The 18,108-nt window shown below is 47.3% G+C and overlaps 2 protein-coding genes across 2 annotated transcripts in view; one reads left to right on the forward strand and one right to left on the reverse strand.

Annotated features, from left to right (window-relative positions):
* cd302 (CD302 molecule) overlaps nt 1–18,108 on the reverse strand; it is a 128,276-nt gene that overhangs the window by 85,098 nt on the left and 25,070 nt on the right. The gene's annotated exons all lie outside the window — the stretch shown is intronic.
* Nucleotides 1–18,108, forward strand: part of tanc1b (tetratricopeptide repeat, ankyrin repeat and coiled-coil containing 1b) — a 68,874-nt gene that overhangs the window by 36,020 nt on the left and 14,746 nt on the right. The window contains exons 6-13 of the mRNA XM_052082721.1: nt 2,593–2,782; nt 3,582–3,911; nt 13,461–13,583; nt 13,743–14,052; nt 14,141–14,279; nt 15,130–15,361; nt 15,484–15,650; nt 16,913–17,520. Of these exons, the coding sequence (XP_051938681.1) occupies nt 2,593–2,782; nt 3,582–3,911; nt 13,461–13,583; nt 13,743–14,052; nt 14,141–14,279; nt 15,130–15,361; nt 15,484–15,650; nt 16,913–17,520 (2,099 nt within the window). The remainder of the gene's footprint in view (nt 1–2,592; nt 2,783–3,581; nt 3,912–13,460; nt 13,584–13,742; nt 14,053–14,140; nt 14,280–15,129; nt 15,362–15,483; nt 15,651–16,912; nt 17,521–18,108) is intronic.

Raw genomic sequence — 18,108 nt, forward strand, 5'->3', positions numbered from 1 at the left:
CCGCTAGTTCGAGCCGCGGCGGCGTCCATCGCTGCAGCGCAAGGGGGATAGATAGACTAACGGACGGAGAGCGAGTGAGAAAGAGGGTGACAGAAGAGCCGAGAGGACTTGTGGCAGTGGTTTAAGAGGATTTAGTCATTTTCTCGCCGCTTCATTCCTTTTAAACCTCGCTGTATGTTGTCTTTGGATGGGAATGTAAGTGCCTCCTCTTGACTTTTCTCCGCTCTGGCAAACAAATGTTTGAGCTCGCTGCATTTAGCTTTATTTCAGTACCAGCTTTTTAGTGTTCCGTGTGTGTGTCAGTAACTTGAGTGCTGTCCCGGGGGCTCTTGAGTATGCAACAACAGTGTCTGAGCTCGCGTCCAGAAATAGAGTTTACGCTGGTGGTCATGAGCTTCAGTTTGTTTGGCTTTGCTAATAAAGAGTCGCGTGAGAAGCAAAGGCCAGTGCGATACTCCCTCTTTGGTGTCTTCATCAACAGTACAGATGTAACGTTTGACGCAGGAAAGTCGTGTCTCGACTTTACGCATGTTGACACTAGATCCGGGTGGCCCAGGGTATGTTTTTGGGCAAAAACCGTGGGTTCTCAGATTGAACGATTAAAAACTCCAAGCCAACCAAGGAGAGCATTGTGTCAGAAACTTTTGAACAGGTCAATTGAAGAACCGACTCGATTTCATTTGTTACGGCCTCCCAAAAAGGTTTCTGTCATAATGTACTTCCCAAAAACGGAGACGTGACATTAATGAATTGAATAGAAAGAATCCATATATACATGGAGACAGTCACTCCTCAGTAAGCTGCATGAATATCAGTCGCTCTTCGCGGAGGATAAAGAATACATGCCTGTGATTATCGTGATATTATTTGTGTACTAATTTCTGTTGCTTGCAGCAGTATAATGTGACACAAGGGCTATGGCGTTTTGCATTGTTTGAGGTTGAGTGCCATCCACCCTTTAGAATGCTATCTGTTGGAACTTGTTTGATCGGTCAACAGGTCATTTGAAAAATCAAAGTTGAAATGTTTGATGTAGAGCAGGAGCGGTGGAAATATAATACAGTAGTTATTGTTTGTGACATGTCATTTGAAGGAGTAGTCTTGTATCGACTACACCCTTTTTTTAAAATCCACAAATTAATGAATTACTTTTCAAACCCCCATAATGCAACGTCGGCATTGTCAGGTTGGTCCAAATTGACACTCAGGAATAACCAAAATAAATAATCAATAAAACTAAATATACGTTGAATGAATACCTCGGCCTACTGCGCTACTGTATTTTAATCTCAGTCACGATAGTGGTATTTGGAGAGCTTCGGATTTTTTTCAGATGGCGCTTTGTCCGAGAGGTGTGAGAACCGTCGAGCTAAGATACTGAAGCTACGCAGAAATTCTTTCTGCTAAGGTTGAGCGATCCATGCCATCGACAGGACGAGCCCCGTTGAAAACGGACGGATGGATGCGGAATGTCGCGCAGTTCCAAAATGCGTTTGTGGCGAGGAGGACGCTCTTCCCAAGCGTGCAGTGTTTTGTGTCGATTGAGAATACTTGTCAAAGGCAACGGTCTGGACTGGATAAACCCGCACAGATTCTGATTGTTATGCTTGTCATGCAGCTGCTGTATGGCTGTCACACACGCACAGCGGTCCCGGGCAACGTGCCATTTGGACTACAAAGCAGATATTTTTCAAAACACACCAAGTTCTCTCCGGCTGCATTTCGCTTCACCCGAGTGCGCGCAAGTGTGTCGTCCTTTTGTCGAGCGTTTGTGTGCTCTCGCCATGATCTCAATCGGTAATGAACTTCATTATTCACCGTTATTATCATTCGCCACTCATCATGTCTTCAATTTAGCTTCCAAATTGAGTTTTGACTGACGGCGCTTATTAGCAGAGGTTTAGCAGCTGTGGAATGATTCACCAAAACGGTGATTGGTTTTTATATTTTTGTATCCCACCAGAGGAACTTGCCCGGTAGGGTAGGGAAGTGTGGGGGGGGGGGGGGGGGGGGGTATTACATTTGTATCTGCTCAAGCGATGTTCTCTCATCTGCAAAGTTTTATTTGGATCGCGATCAACGTTTTGTGTGGTGGTAACACATACCTCCATATGGGCCCAGAAATGTTCACTCTTTCTTCCGCGTTGATGAAAATGTGAAGGATTTTTTTTTTTTTTGGACGTTGTTTGTCATACAAACATTGACTGCGTTATTACACACCTAAAAGCTATCTTGTGCACTTTTATCAGAAAAAGCAGCGAGCAATTTTTCTCTCGAACAGCTGTATTGCTTTTAACAGGACTTTTTCCATGTCTCATAAAATAAAATCTCCCTCATCCCAGCATATGCAAGTGCTGGCTCTGTTCATTTTCTTCTGCAGCAAATTATGTGCTGCATCATGCTGCATATGCTCAGTCACCACAAGTATTAGTTATGGGTTAGCTGGGTCTCAAAGCTGCATGCTAAGGGTTTTTTTTTTAAAGTTCGTTTTTTCCCCTCTCACATCTCCACTTCACCTCCTTGCCTTGAGTCCGAAAACACATTTGGGCGATGACTCTGTTCAAACCCTCAACTTTTTTTTCTCCTCCGCAGTGTCCCGTGCCAAACCAGGGTATCAGCCCCTGCTCCACACTGACCAGCAGCACCGCGTCACCTTGCACCGACAGCCCGTGTTCCACACTCAACAGCACGGCCGGCCGGCCCCCGCTCAGCCGCGCCAGCCCGTGCGGGACCATCACCAGCCCGAGCTCCACGCTGGAGAGTAAGGACAGCGGAATCATAGGTACGAGAAGCTCCTTTTGAGTCATCTTGGGGTTGTACGGTATTTGACTGTGACAGAAGAAAGACTTTGAGGGGGGGGGGGCATTTGAGCAGTAAACAATGACAAAAATGACTTGCCGGCCGAAATAATTATGTCAGTCAGTTGGTTGCCCTTTCACATCACAGCAGAAATGCTAATTGTGTTTATCAGTCTGCTTTATGTTTCCTCTCTTGATGTTTCATCGATTTTTGAAACTCCGTGTCGAATATTAAGGTGAAGAAATCACTTGCAAACTTTAGGACCGGCAGAGCAAGCAAATAGAGCCCAAAGCTGTACAACAGAACACAACAGTTTGGATTCTCAATACTGCAGCGTCTACAGTCTTCAAAGAGCACAATTAGCATGAGTCTGTCATCCTGTCTCCCCTGAGCAATTCATAGCGAGGCTGATAAATAATTTATGGAGGCTGCCATATAATGCACAGCAGTCATGGCAACTGGCCAGGAGGAGACATGCTGTCGGCTAACATTTATAGTTTGTGCGCATGGAACATCTTCGGTTTTCGTGAAATCATCTGGGCGGATTTTTATGACTTTTCAGAACAACGTAACGGGAGCGGAAGAAATGTTATACCGGTTCGATGTTGTATACTTTGGAATGTGGAATCAAAGTACAAGAGCGGGCGTCAACTGGAGATGATAAACCGACCATTTGTTCAAAATCCAAAATGTGTAATGGAAATGAATTTTTGACTGCGTTAACATAAAAACAACACATTACACGTGTCCACAAATTCTTCTCTCCGTCTACCCGATCCTAGCCACCATCACCAGTTCCTCGGAGAATGACGACCGCAGCGGCTCCAGCCTGGAGTGGAGCAAGGATGGCAGCCTGAGAGGCAGCGCCCGCCATGGCTTGGCGCAGACCATGCGGGCTGACACCTGCTCTCCCGTGGAGGAGGAAGACTCCGGCGGCGCTTCGGCCTCGCCGGCCGATAACGCTGCCAGGACGGAGCAGCAGCACGGCGGCCTGTCGGCGGCGGCCGCGCTCGGACCTCCGCAACCTTTGTGCCACGCTTCTGAGGGACCAACTCAATACACTCATCAAACGTCCTCTCTTCTGATGATGCCCAGGCCCAACTCTGTAGCAGGTAAATCTTTCGCGACTGCGTTTCCTCAATTCGAAGGTGCACAATTCGAAATCCAGACCAATCCATATTGATATTGGCTTACTGCATAACAGACATGCCCAAAATTGAACCATACTGCTTCCTTAAAACAATCGGACTACATGAGACCTAGTAGCCTCATAACCTCGCTCACGTTGGCACCAAAGCCGCATTTGTCTCACGGGCGCGTTCAAGTGTAGCTGCGATATGACAAGCGGCTGGAACGGAAGTATGTTGGAACTTCTTAGGTCAGCAAACGCGACGGGACAGAAAAAGCAGACGCGCAGATGTTAAGTCCATGAGGAGGCTCCGGTATCGGCCGGTGGCGCGGTATCAGGAATATACATTTGTTGTGTGAATCGCGAGCCGCCGTGTGACTGAGCCGTTCTGCATTCCTGCCTCGGAACATCCGTTTTATGGCCGGGTGCTCCGCATCGACACAGCTGTGACAGTTGATATTCCTTAGCCCGCTTCCCCCTCTCACCCTTCTTCAGACACCAGTAGCGTTGGGCGACGTTTCAATTTGCGCGATTCTGAGTCCGGTTCCTAACGATTTTCGGTTCCGATTATTTGTATTTGTTTTTTTTTTAATGAGCTTGAATTATCCGCGAGAGCTGTATTTGGTAGAACCTCAGGAGAATACACCACCACTGTTTATAGCGTGCTACTTAAAGCCTATTAACGGGCTAACCAAGCGTGCAAATCAAAAGAAGTACTCGTCCAACGCAGTCCAAAGGAGCAGCTGGTCCAGTTGAACTCAACAACAGGTTTTGCAAAGACAAAGGATCCTATTTGCCTTTTCGGGCAGCATGTGTGAACATTCTGGACAGATAGTGTCTCCCGCAGTCGAGAACGTACGCTCACTTGGTGTGGATGATGCGTGAACACATAAATAAGACAAAGCCGGATGTGGCCGTAAAGGGCTATGTTGTTCGTTGATTCCGACATAATGGCGCTGCTTCAGCCATCGCACGTGAGAGCAACACAGCAGACATCATTGATTTGTGTAATTATATCAGATTTCTCAATTGCATACCAGGATGGTCGTTATTTATTGGCCAATTAATCCCCGGTCAGGGGCGGGGGGGTGCACTTGGAGGATTAGTCGCACCACGGCCCCGCAAACATATAAAACATGATGTCACCATTACATTAGCTCAGGATCTGGTATTAGATAAGCTCTCTCATTATTGCGTTAGTGACCTCATTGCTAATGATTCCACACAAGGAAAAGTATATCTAAACGAGTCTAAAAAGGCACGCAGTAGGGATATGTGGTGTACGCTATCAGCTGAATATTAGCCCGCCATTTTTTTTTTAGTGCTTTACCCTCTGTTGTTGGCTCAATGTGAGGATAAAACATTTTATTGGTTGACTTTCCAGATTGTGACTGCGCTGCAGTGGGTGTCATGAAGGTACCGTGGGGTTAAAAGTGGGGTCGGGGGGGGGGTGCTCGGAGCCGGTGTCAGAGGCAGCACGGGAAGTTTGACGCAGAGAGTCAAAGACGGAACACTACTCTGGGATTTGACGTACAACCTCCTTTGCACAATATTAATCTTTTCACATCTGTTGTACGGAGAAGTTTTTTTTTTTTTTTTAAATATAAATGAAGTGGAGCCACACTTTTGACCTGCGTCGAACGTCCATCACGGTCACTAATCGTCAGCATATATCAAGAGTCCTGGCTTCTTCGCTGCTGTCTGGCACGGTGCGTCGTTGCCAGCGCTGCACGCGCACACTACGGGTCCTTTGCATGTTTTGAGCGGCGCGCCGCACACGGCGAACTCGGAATGGAAATATAGCACCGACATTTGAAAATCTGAATGATTCCAGGAGAACCGAAGGGCTCGTCCGGGCTTCCACTAGTGGTCTCTCCTGCCGCTTGGCTCCATTTCTTGTTGTTAACTGTGTTTGACCTTGGGGATTGAAGTGCTTTTCCAGCGCATTTTTAAAAAGCCCCAACTCGCCTATGAATGTCTGGAGCCTGTAGAGATCAAGTCATCACAGGCGGTCGTGGCTTAGCTTAGCGTCAAACGAATGGGGAGTGCAGCATTGGACACCCTCTGAGAAGTTATTAGTCTGTGTTGAAGATGGCATAATTGTTTGATTCCAAAAGTAAGTGACATTTTCTGGGACCCCTGTTCCAGAAAATATCTAGCGTCTGAGGCACCAGTAAAAAGTTAAGACAACAAAAAAATAAAAACAACACTGCTGCAGAGCTTTTATTCTGCATACCATTTGGGCACATTTCCCCCCCCCCCCCCTCTAGTATAATTTGTTCCCTGTACCATTCCAAGCTGGGCCCATGTTGCAATTATAAGGTTGTCCTTGACCTACTTTTGTTTGTGGTCTCCAGAGTCCTGAACCTTCTTGCGTGTCTTCTTGACATTAATAAGAATGCCGCGGACACCTACAAGCTCGTAAAGTGAGCAGGCCAGGAACACGTGTGTGGGCGGGGGTGGGGGGCGTCTCTTTTTGTGTGTGTGCGTTGAAAGTTTATGAGCTGATGTCATAGTTATGCAGCATTGCCCTCTGGGGTACCTTCACAATTCACACCTCAAAATTTTACGCCGTCTGACAAAGCCCTTTGGGAGGAAATCAAGGACATGGGAAGACGGCTTCATTTCTACACCGTGACTATGCGTCGCATTAAGTTTCCGTTGGGAAAAATTTGTAATTATTGTCGAAGATGTTCTTAACGTAAACATGGACGGAATCTCAGCAGACTCGTTCGGCAAAGTTGAAGCTGTTTCGTTTTTTTTTTTTTTAATCTAGTTTTTGGTGTGTTCAAATTTCTTTGTGTTTGTGTTTAAAAAGTCTGTTTAAGTGCGGTGTAAGTGTCCGCGAGAGGAAAAACACGTTTCATCTCTGGTAACCTTCTGTGGAAATAAATACTTGAGTTCAGCTATAAAATGTATACTGAGCTCACGACATCATGGATGATGAGCCCAAGTTTAACTTTGGAAGCCGACCGTTTCCATAAAATGGCTTGTTCTTGAGACTTAAAAAAAAAAAAAGAAGTATTTTTGTAGTTGCGCCGACAGTTTTATGGAATTTTATCATCGTTGATCGCGCTGAGCGTGATGAAACACTTTAATTTCCGCTAGATAAGTGCCAGCACCTGTGGTCTTGGTTCTCAATCCTCATATCGCACCTTCTGCCTGGCAGCACCTGTTCGTTCGATTAGATTATCCGTCTGAGAAGAGCAATCTCGGGTTTGTGTGTTGTGAAAAAAAAAATTACTTGTTGCAATTGAGAAGACCTGCAATAAATACTTGAAGCCATTTTGGGAAGTTGATTATGTTTGGAAGGAGGTCAGGCAATTTGACATGGATGCCTGCAGTATGTTGTAGATCGGGCCAAGAGCGGGTTGCGAACATTGAGGGGTTTATCCCCCCCCCCCCCCCCCCCCCGCCCCTTCCAACATGTAAATGGTTCAGACCATTACTCGTAATACAAGACGACACCAACCATTGATCAGACAGAAAACCGCATGATAGGATTTGGGATGGTTGAGGGGAGGGGGGCGGGGTGTCTTGGGGGAAATGCATACAGTAGGTTTCACACCTCCACTTTCCATAATCAGACAATCTTGAGTTGCTCTTGATTATTCAAATTGGTCCAAAGTGTTGCAATTCACGATTGAAGGTACGGGAACAGACTGAACTTGGACTTATTATTAAAAAAAAAAAAAAATCTGTACACAAGGTGCCTTGGATCACTCAAATGGAGCCATGGTCGTCCTGCTGCATCTGTAGAACGGAACAAACTCAAAAGTCCCAAATATTCCTGACGCCTTCTGAGCAGTTTTGCGAACGGCATTTATCTGGTATTGATTGCCGAAAGGGAACTTCAGTCGCGTGCGGGTGCGAAATTTGCATGCACCAAATCTGGCACGCAGAAGATTATAATTTGCATTATTAATCAGCAACATATGGGCTGTTTTGTTTATAGCTGGTCACACAGGTGCTTCTCATTTTCAGTGGTTGCTGAAGTCCAATCAAGTCTAAAAAAGAAAATAAAATCAAAACTAGCTGTCTGTTTTTACATTGCTGATCAAATTTCATGTCCAAAATCCTCTCCTGACCACTCTCTTAATTATACTGTAGGTACTTTGAATTACATATTTGACTGAAGCCTTTTTAAAGGGATTATAGACACAAGGACATTGTTTTGGTTTGGTTTTGGGTTGTTTTTTTTTTTTTTGCCACTGGAATCCCATATTGAAGAATTTGCACTTTTTGCACTTGAAGTACCGTATTTTCCGCACTAAAAGGCGCACCTAAAAGCCTTCCATTTTCTTAAATGCTCAGAGCGGGCCTCAAAATCTGTTGCGCCTTGTGTATGGTCATTACGGTAATATGTCTACCCCCAAAACGGCTCGCAGAGTTCAAACTTAAGGCGACCGGCTTACGCAGTTGAACACGGAAATAGAGCAGCGGCAAGAGAGTTGAACGTTATAACTTGCTGTTGGTTAAGGGAACTGTGTCGCTGCTTTATTCAATAAGTTTGACTGACATCTGATCGTTCTGTTGGCGTTTCCTTGAGCGTAGCTCCACCTAGTGAATGCATATTGTAGATTGCGTTTTATAATGCGGTGCGTCCAATATATGAAAAAAATTACAACATTCATTGAAGGTGCGCCTCATAATCCGGTGCGCCTTTTAGTGTGGAAAATACGGTATATGGAGTATAATGGGTCAGAGTAGCTGTGGAAACGTTTTCCTGTTCAGCGTTTCAGGGCAGCTTTGAGGTCTTGCCCAGGATGAGGTAGAGCTCACTCCGTTTTTGCTTTTATTTCCTTTCCAAAGTCTACTCTTTTCTCTCTTGTATATGTCAAGCTACAATCTTTCTTTTTTTCCAGGCTGCATCATCTCTTTGCCTGTTCATCATTGACAAGCAAGGCCATGAATACTTTATAAGCTTTTAGATAGATGCGGGACATCTGTAGTAACGTTTGATTACCCAGCTCACATATGTGTTTTATTAGGACTGATAATGTGACGTATTTAAGGACATTGCGCCGTAATCGACCCGAGCTGCCGAAGTCTGACTCAAGTATTTTAATTTGGCTTGGACCGCGAAATGTGTCATTTCAAACAGTGTCACCTTGTTTAAAGACGGTGGCCTTTATCCGTCGGTGTGTTGTGATGGATTGCCGTTGTCATGGACTTCGTGGATTGACTGAGACAAGAAAAAGACAGACGGCACAAAATAAAACTCCCGGCTCTCCCCAAAAAAGGTCACAGTGACACATCTGATGAAATGTCCTTTCCAAGAACTCTTTGTGTCTGGATGACGCTGCAGGGCCGCTTTGTCGACCGACAACTGTCACAGTAGAGCCCAGTTAAGTCCGATTGACGGCACCCGGTGGTTTAATAACTTGGCGAGGATCGACAACACGCACAAAACATTGCTGACATTTTATTGATCCAGTGGTGGGGAAGATGTCTTCTTTTAACCAGCAAAATGTAAAAGGTAATTAGAGGGGGGGGGGAGCAAAGGAAAAGAAATGTCATCTTTGTGTTGACTTACACAAGCTGTACTCGACTATCACTACCGGAACAGCCGCCCCGTACTGCATCAAAACCGATTTTTTTTCCGGAATATTTGGATTGAAGGACGGCACGGTGAGTGAGTGATTCGACCATCTCCTTCAAAGTTCTGAGGTTAGAAGTTCAAAAAACAATTAGAGGAGCATTACTACAAACTCGCATCTGTTGACACAAAAATACAGCGGAGCCTTCAAGCTCGAAATGGAATCAACATCACCGGTGACCCTAGCGAGAATAAGGGAGATTGCTTGAATTTAAAATCGCACGAGCACTGCATTGAAGAAAGATACAGTAATTATTCACCAGCAGTGATTGCCCGGGGGCTGGATATTAATTTTAACCAACTTTCTGGCTTCCTTAAATCCCATCACAATACTGCGCTATATAAAAAAAATAGTTCTAAGTTCTTGCTTTGCACTTTTAACTTGTGTGTCCTTCTAATTGTCCCACACGCTCTTCTTTCAAAAACCTCGCTCTAAACCAGGTGTCACCAACATTTTTGAGGGTGAGAGCAACTTCCGATTGTGTGAAGGGCTACCAAATTGATACACGTCTGAAATAACATATTTGTCCAAAATACCTTCAATAATATGAGGATGGGTTATTTTTAATACTTGATGATTTAAATTGTCAGACTTTGATCGTGTTTCGAAATGTCTCACAGTACTGCCAATGTTTGCATTTTTAAATCATAATTTCTACTAGCAAATCACAATGTCCAGGCACTGGCGGGCTACTCAAGTGGTCTTCACGGGCTACCTGGTGCCCGCGGGCACCATGTTGGTGACCACTGCTCTAAACCTTTGCCCGATCGGCTCCTGCTAGGACCATTGATTGATTCTCCACTTTCAAACTGAAATCAAACACTGGAAACCGGAGTTCTCATTTTATTTCTTTATATTACCCCCCCCCCCCCCCCCCCCCCCCCCGCAAACCATCCCCTGCTGCAGCCTTCCGGCATTGCCTGTGAAGCAGTCTACCTAAGCGCAATACATGCGTGCTGGCATGGTGACACTATTCTGCAACAGCGTCGCGTTCATTTAGCGTCCGCCAGTGAGAGAGCGAGGGCAGCCGAGCCTTCCACTCGGCAGCTGAATGATGTCAGTGTGCCTTCATGGGGAGGGCACTGGGGCACAGCAATTGCTTTTGTAGCCTCGGTGAGCTCGTCCACTGGGAGCCCTCTCCAGAGACTTAGCTAAGGAGCTGCACGCCACTTGCGTACGGGGGCCTACTTGATGAAGGGGGGGGGGGGGGGGGGATTCCTCAAGGTTGCAGCACTCCTGCTTCGGATGTAAGTCTCACTTTCATTTGTTCAAGTGGTATGACTGGGAGGGGCTGTACATGATGAGACAAAAGCGGGAAAATTTAACACAGTGGGCTTTGTCTTCTTTTTTTGGGGGGGGGGGGAGTTCTTCATCAAAGTTGTATTGATCAACTTGCTCTCTTGTTGTGTTGTCGGTGAGCAGAGTTGAGTGTATGTCATGGTCTCTGTCAACTGGCTCTGATAAAGGAGAGCCCCGGCTGGTTTGAATTCTGCTCATCAAGAGGACTGAGCATGTGTCGCCATGGCGATTGCCTTATCCAACAATGAGCAGCCAATGGGAGGCAGACCTCGGGATATTCATGTACATGCATGCACCGAGACGGACTTGCCATGTTGCTCACCCGCCGAGTTTAGTTCCGCGAACGCGGACTTTCTTTTTAATTTGGGAACGATAATGCTTACAGTACATTCCCCAGAGTCTTACCCTGACAGTCTTTTTGAACGATGACTCAGTGTGACGTGTTTGGCATCGGACCGATTGTGGTTTGATTTACATACGGTGTGCGGTCTGTTCCGCGCAACGTGCTGAGGGAAGGGTATCGGGCTGTTTAGCAGTAGCATCTGCAACATTTCTGCGGCTCGCTCGACAAGATTTCCCTCCGCGCTCGTATAAGAGGCAAAGGTAATATAACCTGCGCTTGTGGGGAAAGAGAAGCTGAAAAATGAGAGGTCAGTGTTGAGACGAGGGTTTAAAGAGCTGGATTTTTTATTTTTTATTATTTTTTCCCCCCTCAGGAGAAGCTCACTGTACATATCAGCCAAAAAGTTCTCCCTCCGCACGAACGCTCCATCCTCTGCAAATGGTACACTGGCCCTGATCAAAACCGGAAAAGATATGCCGTGCTAGCTCACCAATGTCATCATCAGACCAGTTACGGATAAAGTTGCAATCTGACGGAATAGTGTGTCGAAGGAACCTTGCGAGTGGACAGAGACCACCAAGATATCTCGGTCATCATTAGCTGCGCACCAAACTTTGCCTGATAGTTCATATCGCTAGGCGCTTAGCTAACTTGTTCCGCACACGCTGAAGCTAACACTCTGACTAGCTAACCCTGATTTTCTGAGTGTAATTCTAATTCTAAAAAGAAAAAAAGAATAACAGACTATGAATGAGATAACAGATGTTCGGATTTTGGCATCCAGCAATCCAAGAGAGGCTTATGTTGTGTAACATTTAAAAAAAAAACAACAAAAACTGAAACTGTACAAATGCTCACAGCTGACATAATCATCCTCTACCCAGAGCAGAAGACTCCGGCATTCCAAAACCAGATCCATAAACACGTGCACGCAGGAAGTGTGTAATTAGGATCTCAACCACCCATTGTGCAGACAAAGGCCAGAGCAAATGGGCGGCTTCGGGCTAACTATTTTTGCGGCGTCTAAATGGACGCGCATTACATGGATATGATTGCAGGAAGGTTGTATGAGGTCAAGCGTGAAACCACGCTCATAATTAGACTAAACACTACGGTCGTGCTCACTACAGAGAAACATGGCGTTGGCTGTGTTCATATGATCTATTTACGTGTTGGCGTCTGTGTTTTTGGGTTCAGTGAGGCCGTTTTATTTTTTTTTTTATTTTCACTTTGCCGATCAGCTCCCTGAACACACATTTGCAGGTATTTTCCAGAAATGCGCACGTCAATCTCCAGAGCTCCTAATTCGGCTGAAATGAAAACGCATCAAGGCTCTAATTGCGAACCGTAAGGCCAACATCGCCGTCCATCTGCTCCATCAACGGGCAAAACGTTCCCAGACGCGGCCTGTGAAAACAAAGCACAAATGAACAAAGCTCCAAGATCAAGAGAAATTACAGGCACGTCTACGTTTGTCAGTTTTAGAAGTACCAAAAAAAGTCACTGCTTTCCGCATGCCGAGGGCGCTAATCTAGGAGCCGAGATCACATTAGTTTTATTTTGCTGTCGCTTTGGTTCCTTCATTAAATTTACCTTGACGTCTTTTGTTTCCTCGCTTTGTGTCCGAAAGCTCCCGTCGCCCAAGTCTCATCTAGGACAATCGAATATCTTTTATCTCGATTCTGCATGACATCGTCTGGAATAAGTTTGTAATTTGACTGTTGACATGGCAAACGTGTGATTTGCAGCCAGTTTAGCCGCAAGCGTTTTTGCATTCAAATTAAAACCACCGGGAATGGATGAAATTGAGAGTGTGTGCGGACACCGCTTGAAATATATACTCGGGTCCGTTGACGTGCCACGCTTTGCGTTTCTCGTTCTTTTCTCCTAATAAAAAAAAAAAAAATTGAGTTTGCAATCGCCCCTGCCTGCATTTGACTCTCAATCGCAAATCTCACTCCGCAGAAGAGTCAAATGATAGAAGGTGACACCAGCAGACATAAATATTCATTTTAATCGCCCCCCTTTACGGAGAAAAAAGCTTCCACCTGTCGAGTCTGGTGTTGACGAATGAGTTTTCGGATTTGACTTGCGAAATACCGTCATAATTGTGTCCGTTTACATCCTTGTAAGCAAACCACCAAAGCGTCCTTATCTCCACGCGGAGACAGCAAATGCGCTATATAACCCCATCCCGGATTGTTTATTGCTCTACTTTGTGCGTTATAGTTACGCTGCCTGCCTTTTTTTTTTTCTTCCTCTCTCCTTCCCCCTTCTTCTGTATCGATAGCAACCAGCTCCACAAAGCTGGAGGACCTGAGCTATCTCGATGAACAGCGCAACACGCCGCTGCGGACATCCATTCGCCTCCCCTGGCACAATACCGGTGGGAGGCTACCTCAGGACTCGAAAGGTGACTGCAATATGTGTTATTACGGCGATAACCCCCCCCTGTCCCCCACCCCCATCCTGGATTAGAACCCAATTTCAACTTGAAATCTCTCCGGGTAATGGAAAATGGAATGTTGTCACTGCCATGTCCAATTTTGCTGACCCAACCCCCCCCCCCCAGGTCGTTTCTCTCCCTATAAACCGGTGGACATCATGCTGAAGCCCCTGTTGTTCGAAGTGCCCAGCATCACCATGGATTCCGTGTTCGTGGGCCGAGATTGGCTCTTCCAGAAGCTGGAAGACGTCTTGAAGGACGGCGAGTCCGCCGAGAGCCACGGCGCCGTGATCGTGGGCAACGTGGGCTACGGGAAGACGGCCATCATCTCCCGGCTGGTGGCGCTGAGCTGCCATGGCGGACGCATGCGACAGATTGCATCCAACAGTCCGGGTGCCTCTCCCAAAAGTAATTCAATGACATCTCGGCGGCCGCCGTAAAAAATTGTGCGATGACGATTGCCAAAACAAAAAAACGGCAATTAAAAGGGTCGTTTGTCTCTTGGAAGGTGGCGCCGGGTCGAGCTCGGAACTTCCTCTCAGCCAGCCCCCGCAGCCCACTCCCCCCTCGAGTGCGGCGAATACACTGAGGACCAATAGCTGTCCGGGAACGCCTGAAGTGCAGCGCCGCAGGGAGGAGGCTGTCAAACGGCTGGCTGCAAAGGTACATCTTGGCTAAAGTACTGAGAGGACGGGAGGAGGGGGGCGGGGGTCAGCGGGTTCACGGCAGGGGGGGGGGTCGGGCTGTTGTTATTGGGATCATTTGTTAGAACCGGAATAAGGTGCTGTTCCTCCAGAGGCAATAGTCAGCTGCTTTACTGTAGCGGTGCCTCGGACACTTCATCGTTTATTGAAAAGTCGCCATCTCAAGCCCCGGCGTCAAGCTCAGCCACGGCAGCCGGCTTGGCTTTGGTTCGGCGTGATGCAGTTGGGATCAGGTAAACCTTGATCTGGTTTTAGGATTAGGGTGCAACTCTTGATACGTTTGATGCCTTGCTCGTTTGGGATAAGTCGTGTGTGTGTGTGACTACTCCAGAAGCCGGTCAAGGTTGCATGACTAATCAGGGAGCGCCTGAGCTCGTATCCGGCAGAGGAACAGGTCACCAGCCCCCCCCCCCCCCCCCGCCTGCTGACCCTGAAAGTGTGTCAACTCCTCCAGGCATCTCCCTTCCTTCTTTACCAGCTCTACCTCTTTCCTCGGCCTGCTCAGAATTTTTTTTTTTTTTTTGGGGGGGGGTTATTTGAAGTGATTAAGCCTCCTCTCCCCGTTTCCCACTCAGGCTCCCAGTGGAGGTTGGGCAAATATTTCTCTCACATCAGATGGGTTCCAAAAGACGATTATATCTTCTGTGCTGAAAAGTTTTGCAATGGACTGTGAACTGAAGTAAAATGTAACGTTTTCAGGCCTCACCCCGGATTGATTTCCGGGCCCGTAGCGGGACATTAGCGAACACGGCACAGACCAAGGAGTCAACCCCCCCTTCCTTTTCCATCCCCATCTTGCGGTGTTCCAGGTGGTGGCCTACCATTACTGCCAAGCAGACAACACGTACACCTGTCTGGTCCCGGAGTTTGTGCACAGCATCGCCGCCCTGCTGTGCCGAGCACACCAGCTGAATTCATACCGGGAACTCTTGCTGAAAGAGCCCCACCTCCAGAGCATGTTAAGTCTGCGCTCCTGCGTCCAGGACCCCGCCGCCGCTTTCCGAAGGGGCGTCCTTGAGCCTCTGGCCAACCTTCGTAAAGGTAAACGCGTCGCCTGTTTGAGGTTTTAAGATGGTCGGCTTTGGCCTTTGTTCAAGCGACATGATTCATAAAGCCGACTGCGCATCTCGCTTCCCGAAATCACGGCGATTGTGCATTTCCAGAACGGAAGATTCCAGAGGAGAATTTCATCATTTTGATCGACGGACTGAACGAAGCTGAATTCCACAAGCCCGACTACGGAGACACCGTTGCCTCCTTCATTACAAAGATCATCACCAAGTTCCCTCCCTGGCTCAAACTGGTGGTCACCGTCCGTGTCAGCTTGCTGGTAAAGGCACATCTCATCGCTAATATCGGACGCCGCCGACGAGAAAAAGTGCAATATTGTATCACGTATCACCGAAGCCGCGAGTCACCGGCGGCGTAACGGTTCACTCTCCTGGCATCCGCGCCGGCGTTTTCGCTCCAGTTTCCACTTAGCGATTGTGCGAACGTGGTGTGAATTGTTGTCTGCCACTCCGGGCTGTCGTCTGTCTTTTGGCCCCCGAAGTCAGCAGCGGGATGGAGAAAATGTCGCAAACGGATGAAGCCGCGACATTCCCTCGTGTGCGTGTGGGATCGAGGTGATTCATATTCGGAAGGTGCTCTCGGATTCTGTCCACGCAGTTCTTCTGAAAAAAAAAATTGTGTTATTAATAAGTAATAAGTGTTATTATTTCCGTTTGGTTCATATTATTCAAGAACGTCTCTGCTCTCTGAATATAGAGTGTTGTGTTTTATTTTTTTTTTATATAGAAGATAAAGGGGCAAAAAAAATCATATAAAGCTACTTTCTTCTTTATCTCTGATGTAGCGCCCCCTGGTGTTCAGACCGAGATACCACATCAGTAAAATCCCTCGGATTACGTGCTACGTTTAAGTAAATTGGTGGCATGATAAAGTATCCGGATTTGTGATCATACTCTGTCGAAAAAAAAAAAAATTGAAAATTGGTATTGATGCCTCCTAACTTCATCGCAACATTTCATCCTGTCACTCGCGTCTGCTAGAGCCCGAAGGCTTTGTGTGTTTGCTCGCAGACTGCTACTCTGATATTTATCCCGCGCAAAGGGAACCCCAAAAAAAAAAAAAAAAAAACTAAGTCCGACTCCTTTCACATAGCCTGAGGATGTCTTCTGCTCAAAAGTCTGTTTCTGTTTGGTCATGCTGAATACGATTGAACTACAGGAAAAGATTCGATTCCTTTCGCTAAGGAGGTTTTTGTTTTCATCGGCGTAGGTTTGTCCTTTTGCTTGTTTGTCACGACTTTTGGATCCATCCGCCTCGACATTATGCGGGCTAGACACGCTCCGTGGTTTTTTTCCCGAGAATCCATACACTGGCGATGGAATAATCATGATAATACAAAAACGATGGTATTTTTCAATGGCCGGCCAAGCTCAGAAGGTGTCCCAAGTTGCTTATCGATTGCGCGAGTGATAAATATTTGAAACCACATGGAAGTGCTCCGCTGTTTGATGATGATTCCCATTTGTGTCTCGTGCTTTTTTATAGTTACTCCATTTGATATTTCCCACCTACGTTTCACAGGAGATCACCGGCCTTCTGCCTTTCTCCAAGATCTCTCTGGACGACTTTTCGGACAATAAAGAGATAAGCAACGACCTCAACGCGTACATCCAGTACCGCGTCGGCGGCAGCAAGGACATCATGAACAACATCAGCCTGAACGGCAAAGGCGAGCCGGTCGCGGTGGCGAAGCTAAGCGGCCACCTCATCTCCCGCAGCCAGGGCTCCTACCTGTATCTCAAACTCACCCTGGATCTGTTCGAGAAGGGCCACCTGGTCATCAAGAGCTCCAGCTACAAGGTGGTGCCCGTCTCGCTGGCCGAGCTCTACCAGCTGCAGTGCAACATGAAGTTCATGAGCAATTCGGCCTTTGAGCGCTCGCTGCCCATCCTCAACCTGGCGCTGGCCTCGCTGCACCCGATGACCGACGAGCAGCTGTTCCACGCCATCAACGCCGGCGACGTCCAAGGGGAGCTGCCCTGGGAGGACTTCCAGCAACGTATGGACTTACTGTCGGGGTTTCTCATCAGACGCCGCGACAAGACGCGCATGTTTTGCCACCCGTCCTTCAGGGAGTGGCTCGTGTGGCGGGCCGACGGCGAGAGCGCCGATTTCCTCTGCGACCCGAGGTTAGTCCTCCGCTTTCCGATACCACGCCGCCAACCGAGAATTTGTGAATTTGTAACCAGCTTTCGTAAGTGGTCGGCAGTCAGCGACGAGTCTGGCTGCGAATTGAATCGGATATCGACGACGCTATAAAATAGCAACGGCAACCGGAGAAATCTGCCGTTTCCTCAACAAACACGACATGTTTTTGTGGTTCGAAAATAATAAAGTCTCGTGCCTGTGGCACATCAGAACGTTGCAACCACGTCGGCTTCACAGTGCAGAGGTACCGGGTTCGATTCCAGCTCCGGCCTCCCTGTGTGGAGTTTGCATGTTCTCCCCGGGCCTGCGTGGGTTTTCTCCGGGTGCTCCGGTTTCCTCCCACATTCCAAAAATATGCATGCTAGGCTGATTGAACACTCGAAATTGTTCCTAGGTGTGAGTGTGAGCGTGGATCGTTGTTCGTCTATGTGTGCCCTGCGATTGGCTGGCAACCGATTCAGGGTGTCCCCCGCCTACTGCCCGAAGACAGCTGGGATAGGCTCCAGCACCCCCCGCGACCCTAGTGAGGATCAAGCGGCTTGGAAGATGAATGAATGAATGAATGAATA

This window comes from Hippocampus zosterae, chromosome 12 (assembly GCF_025434085.1).
Source record: "Hippocampus zosterae strain Florida chromosome 12, ASM2543408v3, whole genome shotgun sequence".
In the NCBI taxonomy this organism is placed as follows: Eukaryota; Metazoa; Chordata; class Actinopteri; order Syngnathiformes; family Syngnathidae; genus Hippocampus; species Hippocampus zosterae.